Raw genomic sequence first — 15,923 nt, forward strand, 5'->3', positions numbered from 1 at the left:
TGGTGACATAAATCAGATAATAGACCAATAAGAAAGAGAATTCCAAACCCCTCTGCCAATAAAATATAGTTGTCAGTCCCCCCCCCCCTACTCAGACCACTCCCAGACAGTCCTTGCAAAATTATTTTTTGAGAAACTGCTATTTTTGACCAATTTAATTTAAAACAATCACAGTAAGGTGCTTAATTGTTACCAATAAACACTTTGATATTGAGATGAAAACTGCTGCATTGAACTTTAATAAGACGCTGACTGAATTCCTACAAATGGAAGGCAAGTTCCCCATCCCTGCTCTAGAGTCTAGACTCTAGATCATGGGTCTCCAACAGGTTGATGACGAGCTACCAGTATCTCTCAGCCCACCCATGAGTAGCTTGCAATTCATTGCTCAACTGAGGGACCTTACAGGTAATTGTATGTGTGGGGTACAGAGATGAGGTAGTCATTCAAAAATGAAATACAGAACTCATTCAAAAAATGACTACTGCACATAGAGTGAGTCCATGCAACATATTATGTGACTTGTTATTAAGCCGATTTGTGACTCATTTCAGGAAACTAGGCGTATGTTGCACATCACTACTTCACAGGAGCGGCATTTGAATGTAAACATACATTTTTGATCAAAATGCATTTTTGGCAGAAATGTCTTCTGGAACATGTGAACTTTGATGTGCCTTAATAACTAACTTGGATTCCATCCATAAATAGGAATAAAATAGTTAAATTACGAGCCAAGTTGGTTTAGCCATGGAAAAAGTTGGGAACCTTCCGGCTAGCCATGATTGGCTGAGATAATGGTTGGGCTGGACATGCTGAGAGGTGAGTTTGGATAGGTCTGCCATGTAGCATGCTTCTGTCTATAACGTGAGCTGTTCAGTATGTGTTGACAGTCCTTTCTACCACACCGTTTTTGAAAGATAAAATGTTAGCCATCAAGAACTACAAAAATGTTGCTACTTTTCTCAACAACATTGACGCCCTGAATTTAGCAGGCGCAATCGACAGATCAGTTGGAAAAAGTGATGGGCAACTTTATGCACACGCCACGGTCAGTGTGACCCGGAGTGACTTGATACAACGCTGGCCAAACAAGATGCAGCTACAAACAAAACTGAGTTAAATGGTTCCAGTCTGCCGTGAAGCATTCATCCATGTATACAGGTAAGGGTCTAGCTACATTTTCAGATATAAGGTTCAGAAAGTCGTTTTTATTGCAAGTTAAAGCGTACTGTTAGTTAGCTAGCAAACGTTAGATACATGTCTAAACGAAAGACCCCACTTCGGCCCGATTATTACATGACCCATCAAATTAGCCAGGTGTGTCTGGGGGTGATTACAGCCATCCATTATATTTCATGTACATGTGTACATGTTTAGACAATAGTGACCCATCCACTTAGCTAGATGTGGCGTGGGGGTGTTTATAGCATTTTCTTCCCATGACCCATCAATTTAGACAATTGTGTCAGGAAAGTGTCATCTAACAATTCTAAAATATTTCTAAAATATTTTTTTTCTGGACACATTCTGTTTTTGATATTGCTACTATGCAAGTAACCACTTCACTATACCGTTTACACCTTCTGTATCCTGTGCATGTGACAAATAAGCATAGAAGTTATTTGACATAGGGTGTGTTTACCACATGGCCTCACATGTGAGTCCTTAAAAATATGGGTGGGGCTAATGCTTAAGAGGGTGTGAACGATGCTGAATGGGTGTCGACAAAGAGGAGCTCTTCAGTAGGTGAACCAAAATATTCAAGGCCATTTTCTCAAAAGTGGGTTTATCCACTGTCAAAGCATAATTACTTTCCCATTGTTGATTAACTGCTGTGTATGATATACTACTTGTATCCAATGTAAAAATTTAAAAATCAAAATTTCAAATGTTGCTACATAAGACCAAATCGAGGCAGTCATTCACATTTTTACTCCAGAAACTCCTTATTTAGGCTTGCCATAACAAAGGGGTTAAATACTTATTGACTCAAGACATTTTATCTTTTAATTTTTAATTAATTTGTTAACATTTCAAAAAACATAATTCCACTTTGACATGATGTCTTATGTATGTATTAAATAGTGTGTGTAGGCCAGTGACACAAAATCTGAATGTAATTAATTTTACATTCGGGCTGTACCACAACAAAATGTGGAAAAAGTCAAGGGGTATGAATACTTTCTAAAGGCGCTGAAGCCACAATTGGCTTGAAAAGCCAAACGTAACACAATATCTGCCTATTTATATCCATAAATATTGCCCCTGTAAGTCTGTTAGCCATAAGGATATCTGTCTTCTGGGTAGACAGAAAGAATTTCCCAAAAACCTTCTCAGTAAAATGTTGATGACAATGTAGGCTTACCTGGCAGAATTATATCATGATTATTTGTATCAATCTCATGTCATGACATAATGCAGCAGCAAAAACATCGCTTAGACCAGCACGTTCCTCTTTCTAAAGGTGTATTACACTCAAAAAGTATATTCTGATGGGATTTAAGCATTGACATGGACCCCCAACATCCAATTTCATTGTTTCTCTATGAGTAATTCAAAAATGTTGAGACAAAAACTGAAAAAAATCCCAAACCAGCTAAATTAAAAGTGAGAAAATGTATGATTAGCTCGCAACATGTTCCATAATTTAAAAGTAGCTCTCATGCTGGAAAAGGTCGGAGGCCCCTGGTCTAGGTGATCCTATCCGCCAATCAGGGCTGTGTATGTACATATATTAACATTTGTGTCAAGAAGACATGATCAGACTGAGCATTTCAATGGCCGCTCAGGGAAAAGAATGATAAATATTTTGGAAATTATTTTCATGAAATAAACACACACAGTGATTTATTAGACATACAGTGGTGAATAATAATTTTAAAAAGACTGCATGGGACTTTAAAGGTACATTCCATCTTGCTGTGGAGCAAATGATCAGTATTGGGAAAAAACACAAGATGGCAGGAACATCTCAAGCTGTGTATTAGCCATTCCCTTCCTCCCCTTAACAGAATGGCTTTACTGTTGAATGCCTTCATTGACATTGGCAGACATGGGAAGCAATGTGACATTAACCACTTACGTACAGAAAATCACTACTTTCCTCTGGCTTCAAACTCTTACAGCCTCTAAGTAGGTTCCGTAAAGCGTCCTCTAACTCTGATTGCTTGAAAGCTTTCGGACAGCCTTACAAACACTGGCATAATATCCTACAGTCTCAATTCACTTATCGAAATGTGTAATCTTATCCACAAAATAGTAAATACATGAAGTGCTCTTTCATTCAAAACAGAAAACAAGGAATTAGAAATAAACACCAAAAAGTATATTTTCAGTGAGAAAGTCCAGATTGAAAAAACAACCTAATACATCATTACACAGGAAGAAAATGTTATTCCTAATTTCCAGTCTGAGATGTCAATATAGTACAATATAGTACATGTATGACAATTATTTCAATCACTTGGACAGACATGTTCACATACAAATGAAATAGGGCAGTGCTTATCACACATAGATCAGCAGAATAATATATACCACATATCTACACACTACACACATCAATAAAAACGCACTCGCAGCGCAGTGATAATGAAAAACTTTGTGAAAGTGCAACATAAAAGAACATTGGGGTCACAGAAGAAGAAAAAAAAGAACGAAATGAAAGAGACACCCAAACATGAGAACAGGTTACATTATATTGGTATGCCTATTTTTTTTTAAATGATGGAGATGGAACCAGGTTGAATTCCCCTGCTTTGGCAATAGCCAATAAATGATTCCCAGCTCACACTCTGTTCACCATGAAATTACACAACCTGTTGAGTGTTGTCCGGGGAAAGCGGCAAGTCACTGGAGAATTAATGAAATGACGTAGTGGATGGAGAGAAATTGCCTGTATAACCTATACAAGGTGCCCTTGTGAAATGTCTAAGAATAAGTCGCACAACTGAAACACAGCAGACAAAGTCACCACTAAGAGAAGTCTACCTGTGCTGTTTTTTCAAGTTTACTACATTGTGCTCCTAAGGAAACAAGCGCAGCCATCGGCTCACATTTCACCTCCAAAGGAACATGCACAGTGGGAAGACTATATTTTAAAAATATATATGTGATTCCATGGCAATATGTGAATATCATCTTGTTTCTTACCTGACTAGACTGCCAGTGACATCAGGATCGCGGGCTGTGACTGTTCCTATAACCGTGTTGATGGGGGCATTCTCATCCACCTGCAGGACAAATGTGGGCTTGGAGAAGACTGGGGGTTCATCTGAATCTTCCACTGCAATCTTCACCGTGGCTGTATCCTTGAAGGGGGCACCACTGCTGGGATCAAATCGAATGTTGGCCGCCTCCACCTTCAGTGTATATGACTTTTTAGTCTCGAAGTTCAGGGGCTGTGGAAAATGACAGAAACAAATACTTTCGGAGTTGAAATTTAATAGTGTGATCTCTGATCCTATCAAAAACATTTAAGGAAATAATCCAAGCACAGGGTGGAACAACATTTGTAATTATTAGCAATAACCACAATCTCACCTCAAGTAATCCATGTGTTACCACATCTGCTTTAGGATAGAATAAGGCTGTAAATAAGATTAATCTAATCTAGTATCACACCAATCTGGTTCAAATGTGTTAGGAAATCATTAAAATAATGTTATTTGTAGGTTTGTGCTACCTGAAAATATAATTTTGTTGGTAGTGCACGATAACACTGTTACAAAAATTTTGCCGGCAATCATTTGAAGGATAGCAATTATTGAGGCATTATCATCACATGAATAGAAGTGGATGTGTATTCAGGAATTCTAACATAATAATGACATTTCCTAGGGGGAATTGCATACCTATGAGTGCTTCTGTGGCAAGAAACGTACCCCTGAAATTACAGATGGTCTCTTTCAATGTCCACTACTTTTTTACACATCATTGAATATTTGCAACATTTAAAAACACCACCATTTAACTCTCTGGTGTCTTAGCAGCCATCCCAGACTCTCACAATTGTATTTTGAATCACCTCTGGCCACTCTTATAATACTCAAATAATGGGATCAAGTCACTTCCACGCTCAAAAACCAGGATTTATAGGGAAATCAAAACTGGGCCTTGCCGCTTGAGGGGATCTGAGTTGGCTTTGGGAATGAGAGGGGTTAGCAGAGGGATCAAAAAATGTATTCCAGCTTTTCACAAAGAAATAAAAAGAATCCAATGGTCCCCTAGGCTGGGTCGGGCCAGCGCTGGGGCAGTGCCGGCAGCAGGCCCAGCTGTGAGAGAAAAGCAGCTGGGGACGGGGACTGACAGGGGGCTTTGAAGTCCACACGTCTGGCGTCAGGGCACCCGTATGGAGAAGGCCCTGCAGCCCAGTCTTCCGCTGTCTGAGAAGCTATTTGGAGCATTTTCATTATTAACCGCCCTTCCTCTCTCTTCTCTCCCCACCTTCTTCTCCTCCTCCTCTATGTTGAGAGGAGTGAACAGCTGGACCAAGAGCAAACATTGGTTTCAAAGGATTCCAGCTTAATACCAAGTATAAAGGAGCCCAGGGCTAAAAGTGTACAGGGGTCAATTGTCAGATTGATTACACCGCAGGTAAAGAAAGGAATACCACAATAGTTAAACTATTCAGCACCACTTCCTGATCACCACTATTCTGTTTTTGTATTCGATTAACAACAACAATTAACAAGTCAGACTCCATACTGCATTGCTGTTATGTTTGTACTTTTAAAATCTTATGCACAATTGACCATAATTGACCATACCTTATAACAAAGCAGTATGTTTTTTTGTCTCTTAACACTGCATGATCGTTTCGACAAGCGACTCTACCTCAACAGTTTTACCTCAGAATAGAACTTTGAAGACAATATTCCTATTCGCATCCTCTCAAATGATCCTCAATGACATCTGACCTCTCCACTGAGTCAGCCATATTTGAATTGGCCCTCTATGCCACTCTGCCATTACTCATTGTTTTGGGGGAGGTCAATTCATGCAGCACTTGACTCTCTATAATCCGGAGAGCAGCACTTTGGTTTTCATATTGATGGAACATGGTAGTGGAAGTGTTAGACCGGCTTGTGTTGCTACAGTATGTGCACATGAAGATGGGGCAGCTTTTTCACTCCATTTTCCCCATGCTTGCCCCTTGTTGATGTCCCCACCTCAGAGCCCTCCTGTGCCATGCATCAAATTCCCATGAGCCTCAGGATAGGATCTGTATGTATACACACAGGCCATTTAGAGACATCAAAGTTCAGTGCTGGCTGGTGGAGGAAGCAGAACTTCCCACTAACATCCCCTGATAGGCCTGAGGGGTGGAAGATAAAAAGCTTAGACCCAAAACAACAAAGCCACTTCCTAGTTTGTGTTTCTGCAGTCATGTTTAGATCAATATTTTTTAACCTTGCCGCAAAGAATCTTTAATAATTTGCACTTGGTATTTGACAGCAGTTTATTGAGCTATTTTTGTTGCTGTGGGTGTGGTGGTGCTTTTTGCTCCATTTCATCCTTTGTTATTCCACATTGGCTAAGAAAAACTCTACAAGCTGGTGCAACAGGGCTCTGAAACCAAGAATATGTTGTTCAGAGTGCGGAACGGAAGCAGAAATACCAGTTCTGCTAAAGTAATCTGAACTTCACCATCTGGAGATGTAGAGGTGAGAAGAGAGTAGGCAGTTGACTTCCTGTTTTTCACATGCAATCTCATCCATCATGCTATTAGCAATGCAGGCAACAGATTCCAGGCCAAGTATACGAGAATAAAGTGACGAGGCAGAGCCACAGCACTGCTGTCACTGTGAAATACTAGAGGGAAGTATCTCAAAGGTCTTATTGATCATGTCTAGTTTGTTCTCAAGCCGTCTGTTTTGTTTAGTAGAGTATAATCTATTCAAGGCAGATCATCAGAAAAAATATTATTTCATTTCATCCAATAGCTTGTTCATAGTTACAGGAAGACACAGTGGATGTCCTAATGTGATGTCATTTAGAATCCAAACGCAATGACATACTATCGCGCATGAATGATCTATAGCTCTAACTCTAGACATTAAACTAACCATGAGTCAAGACGTGAGCACACATCCATCACTCATGTATACACTTGAATACTTCAGGCCTGAAGTAGCTCCTTCTTCTATCATCGCAGTTCTACAGAAAATGTGTGATACTGTATATTGCTGTGTAACAGTAAACATTTAGATTGCTGGAGGCAAACATGACATATAATTTGTTTTCCCTTTCGTACATTTAATCATCTACCAAATCAACAGTGTACATTTGGTAGCTGTTGTTGATATAGTCTTATAGATCAATTCAATGGTGCATTAATGGGGGTCGCCATCTTTATGCATCTTCGCCATTGAAACTGCTTTGCATGATATATGTAGTACAATAGCATTTTTTCCCCATGGTCAATTTAAATGAAATCATTCTAGATATACAGTTCTGACCTGTAGCCTGTGTGAACAACCTTCCTCCTTTGATACCCCGTCTTGCAATCTAGTATTTGGGCCTTGTTTAAGTTGAAGCTGTTAAAGATATGAAGTGGTTGTTGGTGGAACCCTAGGGCAAAGCAGTTTGCATCAGGTCCTTACCTTCTTCAGACGAAGGATCCCCTCTTGAGTCTGGGCATCTGTAGTGATCTCGAAGACGTCCTTCTCATCACCGTCAATGATGTTGTACGTTGATTTGGCGTTCTCGCCAATGTCCCTATCATTTGCCTTTACCTTGCCACCAGGTTGACCAATGCCAAGCTCCTCTGGGATCACAAACTCGTACAGACCTGAAGAATAGGACACCATGATTATTTCACCCTAACAGTAGATGTTTCCTTATCTATGCATCATTATATCTAGTACAATTCTGATTATTGTGGAAATTCATGAAAAAACACAACGCAGCAAAACAACAACAAATACATTCAGATTTGCCAATAATGGTTTCTAACTATAGTGTATGGAAAGAGAATTGGACATTTTGTTTACTTTTTGAGAATTTTGGCGGGTTATCGTTGACATCTGTTAGTGTGACAGTAACTGTTGTTGTCCCTGACAACCCTCCCATATGACCACCCATGTCTTTTGCTTGAATGACGACCAGGTACTCCTCTCGCATCTCTCGATCCATCCCATGTAAAGCAATTTTAATGATCGCTGAAAGCAAAAAAAAAAAGAAAATCAAATATATTGTTATTGCAAAAAATCAACATACACATAAATTAACAGAATGGGGTATACAAAGACATTCATAACGCTTGACATGATTGCTTCACTGCACCTTTAAGAGTGTTGCAGTATCCTTCATTACAACCTTTAAGCATTTATTTTATTAAACAGTGGTGGAATTTCTGACAGAACACCTGGAGAGAAGCTCTGATCCTGTGGATAGCATTGCAAATCAATGTCTTTGATTGCTGAAGTGTTGTACTGCTGTCTGCAAGTAATTTGTGCTCTGATTGAATGGAAATTACGCTGTCCAGGTGCGTAAATGCACCCTGAAAATCTGAAGGGACACCAAGTACATGAGGATGGCTGGGGGGTGGAGAATTTAGCTTTTTTTTAAACAGCTGAAACAGTTTTTACCTGAAATCTAGAGTCATCATTTTTATACTTAATTGTATGTAAAAAAAAAAAAAAAGTTTATTTCTGCACATCTAAGCATACCTTTTGAGCTGTCTGTATCCTCCTGACTGGTGTTTCAATTTTTTTTAAATAAGCTAAATATGATTCTCTGCATCTCTGTAAAAGATTCAATGTCTTATTCAGTGCATTTAGTATTTTGCTTGCTTTTCTAAAGTCTACCAACCTTGCCAGCAGGCATGCCAGCTAAGATAGTTAGACAAGCTAGCTGCTCTAACTTGATTGATAGCCTGAAATGTCTTTGTGCTAGCTAGTTATGGGAGATAGGTTCCCAATCTGGCATAGCTAAAGCCAATATTATAAAATTGCTAAGTGGCTTTTTGTATTACAGAGAATAAAAAATATACAGTACCAGTCAAAAGTTTGGACACACCTACTCATTCAAGGGTTTTCTTTATTTGTACTATTTTCTACATTGTAATAGTGAAGACATCAAAACTACATCAAAACTATGAAATAACACACATGGAATCACCTAGTAACCAAAAAAGTGTTAAGCAAATCTAAATTTATTTTAGATTTTAGATTCTTCAAAGTAGCCACCCTTTGCCTTGATGACAGCTTTGCACACTCTTGGCATTTGCTCAACCATCTTCACCTGGAATGCTTTTCCAAAAGTCTTGAAGTAGTTCCCACATGTAATGAGCAATTGTTGGCTGCTTTTCCCTCACTCTGTGGTCCAACTCATCCCAAATCTCAATTGGGTAGAGGTCAGGTAATTGTGGAGGCCAGGTCATCTAATGCAGCACTCCATCACTCTCCTTCTTCGGTCAAAAAGCCCTTGCATAGCCTGGAGGTGTGTTTTGGGTCATTGTCCTGTTGAAAAACAAATGATAGTCCCACTAAGCTCAAACCAGATGGGATGGCTTATTGCTGCAGAACGCTGTGGTAGCCATGCTGGTTAAATGTGCCTTGAATTCTAAATAAATAACAGACAGTGTTACCAGCAAAGCACCCCCACACAATCACACCTCCTCCTCCGTGCTTCACAGTGGGAACCACACATGCGTAGATCATCCTTTCACCAACTCTGCGTCTCACAAAGACACGGCGGTTGTAACCAAAAATCTCACATTTGGACTCAACAGAGCAAAGGACAGATTTCCACCGGTCTAATGTCCATTACTCATGTTTCTTGGCCCAAGTGGTTTCTTTGCAGCAATTTGACCATGTAGGCCTGATTCACGCAGTCTCCTCTGAACAGTTGATGTTGAGATGTGTCTGTTACTTGAACTCTGTGAACTGTTTATTTTGGCTTTCAATCTGAGGTGCAGTTCGTTCTAATGAACGTATCCTCTGCAGCAGAGGTAACTCTGGGTCTTCCTTTTCTGTGGCGTCCTCATGACAGCCAGTTTCATCATAGCACTTGATGGTTTTAGAGACTACACTTGAAAAAAACTTTCAATGTTCTTGAAATTTTCCACATTGACTGACCTTCATGTCTTAAATTAACGATGGACTGTCACTTCTTGTTGCTTATTTGTCTTGGTCTTTTACCAGATAGGGCTATATTTTGTATACCACCCCTACCTTGTCACAACACAACTGATTCTTTGAAGAATCTTAAACATAAAGTATATTTTGATTTGCTTAATACTTTTTTGGTTAATACGTGTTTCTATATGAGTTATTTCATAGTGATGATGTTTTCACTATTATTCTACAATGTAGAAAAAAAATAAGAAAAACCCTGGAAGGAGTTAGTTTGTCCAAACTTTTGACTGGTACAGTATTTATAAAAACAATGTTTATGCAGAATGGACCTTATTGACTGCAGTGGGAAAGTGCAGAATATGAACAGCTCAGGGCAAGGATAATCCGCTCAGAAAACAGAGGCCGGTAGAATAATCGAATAAATAATCAACACTTAATACAGGTCTGCTTTAGCCTGACACACTTGGCATATTATACCAGATGGGGGGGGATTTAGACTCTATTATCAGAGAAATAACTTTTATGCTACACTGTCTTGAATAAACGTTTTTTACACTACGCAAATGACTTTGAAGCAGGTAAGAACAACTCTCCCTAAAAGAAGTGCTCACACACACACAAACTCACACGTATGCACTTCAGTTATCCTCTGTTGCTCACTCTACTGTCATCTCTGTTGATCATCGTTAGCTATTCAAATTAATTCCTAATCACGGAAAAGGATGGAAAGACAAACACTCATTTCCATAGATATTTTCTAGGATTTTTTTCTACCGTCCATTAACCAAGTGATGGATTGGGGCATGATGTTTATTTATTTATCAAATGCCTTTAATTTCCTTCATGGTGTTGGAAGTGTCAAATGGATTATAATGTTTGTTTTTCCCTTACCTTTTATTTGTCATTAACATTCATTAAAACATCTGGCTCACTTGAATGAGCCATCTGCATGTGCTCAGTAATCATGCAAAGCGTACACGCTGATCCTCAAATTGTCCTTTGATAGATAGATTCAATATACCTTCTCCATTTTATTGTGGTAGATGTGAGTGATTAAAATGCATAATATTGTTGAGGAGGAAACAGGGTTTCTACATGTAGAAATATGTCTTCATATGTGTTATGTACATAGAGTTTTGACGTTCTTGGAGCTTGTTTATTGTATGTTGTTTTTCCAAATTGTGAGCAGCTGATTTCCATCTCATTGCTTATTAATGTAATTTCACCATTATTTAATCATGTTGCTTACAGACACACTGTTAACAAGTCGGCTGAAAATGCAATTAGGAAAACAACAAAGTCAAGGTTGAAGAATAAGCAGACGGCAGATGGAATTAAAAAAGATAGCACTGTCATTTATATGTAACAGCCCTTGAATATCTTGTTGGGAGTTATATCCTCAAAATGCAAATATAATCTGTATGCTGAGTAATTGTCTATGTATGGATAATATGCATTCGATCTGTAAATGTAGCTGAAACAACACTTGTTTTGACTGCAATCGAATCATGAAAAAGGAGTGTATCTGTTCAGGGTCAACAACTTTACATGCCATGACCCTGAAAGTTACATTTATTTTGCACTGTTGAGGAAAGAGCTGCAAGTAAGCATTTCACTGTATAGTTTACACATGCTGGTTCCTGTACATGTGACGAATAAACTTTCATTTGATTTAGTATTTCACCATGGCAATCCACTCACCAGTGTTGGGGTCTATGGAGAAGTAGGGCTGTCCTTCCAGTATGCTGTACACAAGTTTAGCACTGTTTCCATAGACTGGGTCATCTGCGTCTGTTGCCGTCACCCTAGTGACTGAGGTACCTGTACGTGAGAAAGGGCACATTATTAAAAATAGAGTGGACTTCTGACACCCATAATCACTCCTTACAGCTAGCTTCTCCCCTTGTAATCTTCCTGGTTCCACTATAAAGCCAGAGGTACTTATTGGTAAGGTTAAAGACAAGCTTATTGCCAGACACATGAATGACACAGCATACTGTGCTACAACGTCCCAACAGAGAACACTATCGTACAGTGAAGGCATTGAAAAATGAACAATAAAGAGCAGGGTTGATGCTGATGCCCAACTCGTCATTAGTCTGTGGCTCAGGTGGGAAGAGAATAAAAGGAGGAAAGCTGTTCGTAGGAAGCAACTTGACAGTACAGATGGTATGGTAATTTTTTTGTTGTAAAATATGTTCTCAGGTGTTCTGACAACATCGGTAAATGTTCATGGTTACAGAAGGCATCAGGCCTAGCCACAGGTATCCAGGCCTGTTGTCTACAGGAGACAGAATGGGTCATAGTGGGGGACAACACTAGTTAAGGCCACCTCTGTGCCTGTCATTAGGCTGTGCCATTAATCTGGCACAAACAAAGTAATAACACCAGGCCAGTTTAACATGGTGCTTCTCAGTTTTAATGTAAGGATGCTGACTTTTTTTCTATTCTAGTTGATTTCTCTGCTGATTGTTGCAAGGACCATTGAAAGAAAAGTTGTGGAATACAGGTGGAGATGTTTCCCTCATGCAGCTGCTGGCAAGGAATACACAGTCTGTTGGCCCAAACTCCTCTGTTGTACCTTGTATTACCTGGCTTTGGGGCTTGGCAAATGTTTTTGAGGCTGAGAGCATGAGTTGTGCCTTTGTAGATACAGACATTCTGCAGTTCAGAATATGTGGTGCTCATCATCAGTTTTACAGGTACACTGAATAATATTCTCATGAGCCTGTTCATATGACATGTTACAGAATAAAGACCCACTCCAGTAGAATTTCAAGACTGTTTCATGAGAGAGGGTCATTAAATATTGCACATGTGGGGAATGCATTTCCTGTTTATACAGCCCAAACATGTCAAGCAATGATTAATAGTAACCCTGTCCTCCCTTTTACAAAAGCAAAACAAAGCATCATTGCACTTTGACTCAAAAACCTGCTTTGCTATTGCTACCCAATTATTTCACATAGAGAGCCTCAAGTGGCCCTTTGAGACATGTGTTTGTTGGTAATGTATGTGCTGTGATGACCCTTACTGTTGCCAGGGCTTACCTTTACATTTCATACTGCTTATTATTTATGTGTGGCTGTGTGTGTTTGTGTGTGTGTGTGTGTGTGTGTGTGTGTGTGTGTGTGTGTGTGTGTGTGTGTGTGTGTGTGTGTGTGTGTGTGTGTGTGTGTGTGTGTGTGTGTGTGAGAGAGTGTGTACATGTATGCATGCTGGAGATGGGCTATGATGTATCAAACCCTTTCATGACATTTTATGCAATATCATTCATATAGACTGTTTTCCCTGTGGTCGAAAATTGCAGAACAGCTTCAAATACTGTTACAATACCAGAACTGTAGTAAACCTAGATTAATTGAAAGTGTCACAAAGTCTTTGTTTAGGGAATGGGCAGGGAATGTATGGAACTAATACAAATTAATTACAAATGAAGTACTATTGATGTATTCAACAATACAAATTAATCTATTCCTGCAAAGCTGGTTGTGAATAATGTATATGGTATATGCTATAGGTATTTGCCAATTGTCAAATGAAATTAAGACAGGACAGGAAATTGCTCCACTTTTCAGAGATAATAAGTCTTATCTGCCTAAAAGTTAAATTGCTAATACTACAATGGCAGTGGGAAAATGGAGCCATATTTGCATTTAATTATGAAAGCACCTTCATACTTCTGATTGCTTGAAAGGTGTGTCTGCAGCAAATAGCAAATCCAAACTATGTGACAATACATAGGGATTGAAGTGTGGAACAAAACAGTGGAACTAGTGGGCCATGAAATAGCCCACTCTACCTTTTTCCTTACAGAGGTGTACATTCTCCACTCCTCTGATAAAAAAAATATGAGGGATTAAAAAAGCTTCTGTTTGGCACGGTTTCAAATCAGTAAAGATTAGCTTGTCCTTCCTGGATATTGTACTGAGAATTCGGGGACACTCATGACTGCAGAGTTGGATGCACCTCTGGGCCCTTGGTCGAGGAAACTCAATTGTGGGAATATTGTCTCTGGTTTGATTTGATGCCTGTAGCCCACCGGTGCAATTACAAAGATGTAATACCTATCAACTTTAGGAGATGAAAAATAACAATCGCTTATAAAAATGAAATTCCAAAGCTGATTTGGGTCTGTGACAAAACCTCTGCAGGTTAGAGGCCTAAATCGACTGATGTGTGCAGTCACACTACTGACATTAATTCTCAAACAAATGTCACTTACAGTATGTGGTAGTATCTGAACTACCTTTGAGATGATTGAATGAATCCATACGATTCCCCTGTCTAAAGACGTGTCATGGACTTTGTTTTCTTCCAGTAGCCCACAAACACCCAGAGATGCTACAGGTTGTGTTCTTGTGGTAAACCTAATGTAATCTCATTAATATTAACTAGAGTACTGAGGACTTATTGCTACACAAATTATGAAAACAAATGTTATGCCCACAGGTTATGAAGCTATTAAGCAATTAGGAGTTATGGTCATGGTCTTTATGATGTGAAAGCTAGCGTTTCAAGAGCAAGGGCGGGATAAAGATGTTGGGGTATATCCTTTTGTCTCGTCAAATGAAAAACTAAGAGGGCACCTCCCATTTACTGTGTACACTGCTACAGTGATAGAAAATCAATAGGAATCTTCCTTGAAAACTGGAGAGGGGATAAATCCAGAGGCTTAGTGATGTCAGTTGTGGCACTGTGGCAGTGGGAGTGGGAGCTCTTGGTTAGTGCAATGGCTTTGTTTCCCAGTGTCATAATTGTTTCAGTCTTGCCAGGGACCCATGAGGCTAACAGGACGCCAGACAGGCTATCCTGGTTGGCTCGCCACTGACAGTGAGGGAGAATGGGGCTCTGTGGCCACGTGTACATGTATGCAGTCACTGAGACATACGGAAAGTAGTATCCGACTGTAAAACCTTGGATACACCAGTGCTGTTATCTCACTGTGTCTGCACTGTGGGGTGCACATAGACTACGGTGTCTGTCTCCAAGAACACCATGCTCAGTGGTTAGAATGGCAGAATTATTCACGTCTTGCCTCATCGAAATGTACCACATTTTCTATCTGAGATTGCAAATAATATACAAATAAATATTATGAAAAGAATGTCCTTGAAAGAATTACTCATTCACATCTTTACATATTTATACTCAAACGTATTGAATAATACAGTATGTGAATTAGGTTTCAATGACTCATCAGGTTGATGAATGGATGTTCCCCAGGTCCATCATCTCCTCTGGTTTCTAGGTCAAATCAAATGAGTGCCAGTCCTCAACTGGCTGACCGGTAGTCAATGGTCTATGAATGCACTAGCCTTGTGACAAGAGAATGACCATGTATTGATTGCCATCAGATAGATATTGGCACTGTTATCTTTTGTGGCTATGCCACGATAAAAAAAAATAGCTCGTGGTCAGACTAAGAGACTCATGTGGATTGGCTAGCTTGCTGTGGTGAATGCTGCTGCTGTGTGACCCAGTTGATTGAAATGCATAGACTGGGAAACACATTAAGCACTCTCAGTCCTGTTGTCAAATGAAAATAGCAGGCCAAAGCTCTTGAATATAGAAATAGGATAAACAAGGTTCAGTAGACAACCATCTACTGTAGGTGCAATGCCATACTTGGAAAGCTACCAATGTATTATCAGAGTTGTCAACCAGGTTCTATATGGGTTAGAGGCAGATGGATCTGATGGAAATTCTGAAACAAATCAGTATGGAAATGACTTGAAAGTGTCAACTTTGTCATCTGCCATTCAACATGGAAGTCCAATTTCCCACCCAATGTTCAATCCAGTATGATTTACAACTAGCACTGTCATTGAAAATGGT

The 15,923-nt window shown here is 39.4% G+C and overlaps 1 protein-coding gene across 2 annotated transcripts in view; it reads right to left on the reverse strand.

The window, feature by feature from the left end:
- Nucleotides 1-15,923, reverse strand: part of LOC112249088 (cadherin-8) — a 72,506-nt gene that overhangs the window by 14,636 nt on the left and 41,947 nt on the right. For both annotated transcript variants that reach the window (XM_024418733.2, XM_024418732.2), the window contains exons 4-7: nt 11,787-11,906; nt 7,998-8,165; nt 7,608-7,795; nt 4,156-4,403 (exon numbers count right to left, since the gene is read on the reverse strand). In XM_024418733.2, the coding sequence (XP_024274501.2) occupies nt 4,156-4,403; nt 7,608-7,795; nt 7,998-8,165; nt 11,787-11,906 (724 nt within the window). The remainder of the gene's footprint in view (nt 1-4,155; nt 4,404-7,607; nt 7,796-7,997; nt 8,166-11,786; nt 11,907-15,923) is intronic.

Source organism: Oncorhynchus tshawytscha, linkage group LG04 (assembly GCF_018296145.1).
Source record: "Oncorhynchus tshawytscha isolate Ot180627B linkage group LG04, Otsh_v2.0, whole genome shotgun sequence".
NCBI classification, from domain to species: Eukaryota; Metazoa; Chordata; class Actinopteri; order Salmoniformes; family Salmonidae; genus Oncorhynchus; species Oncorhynchus tshawytscha.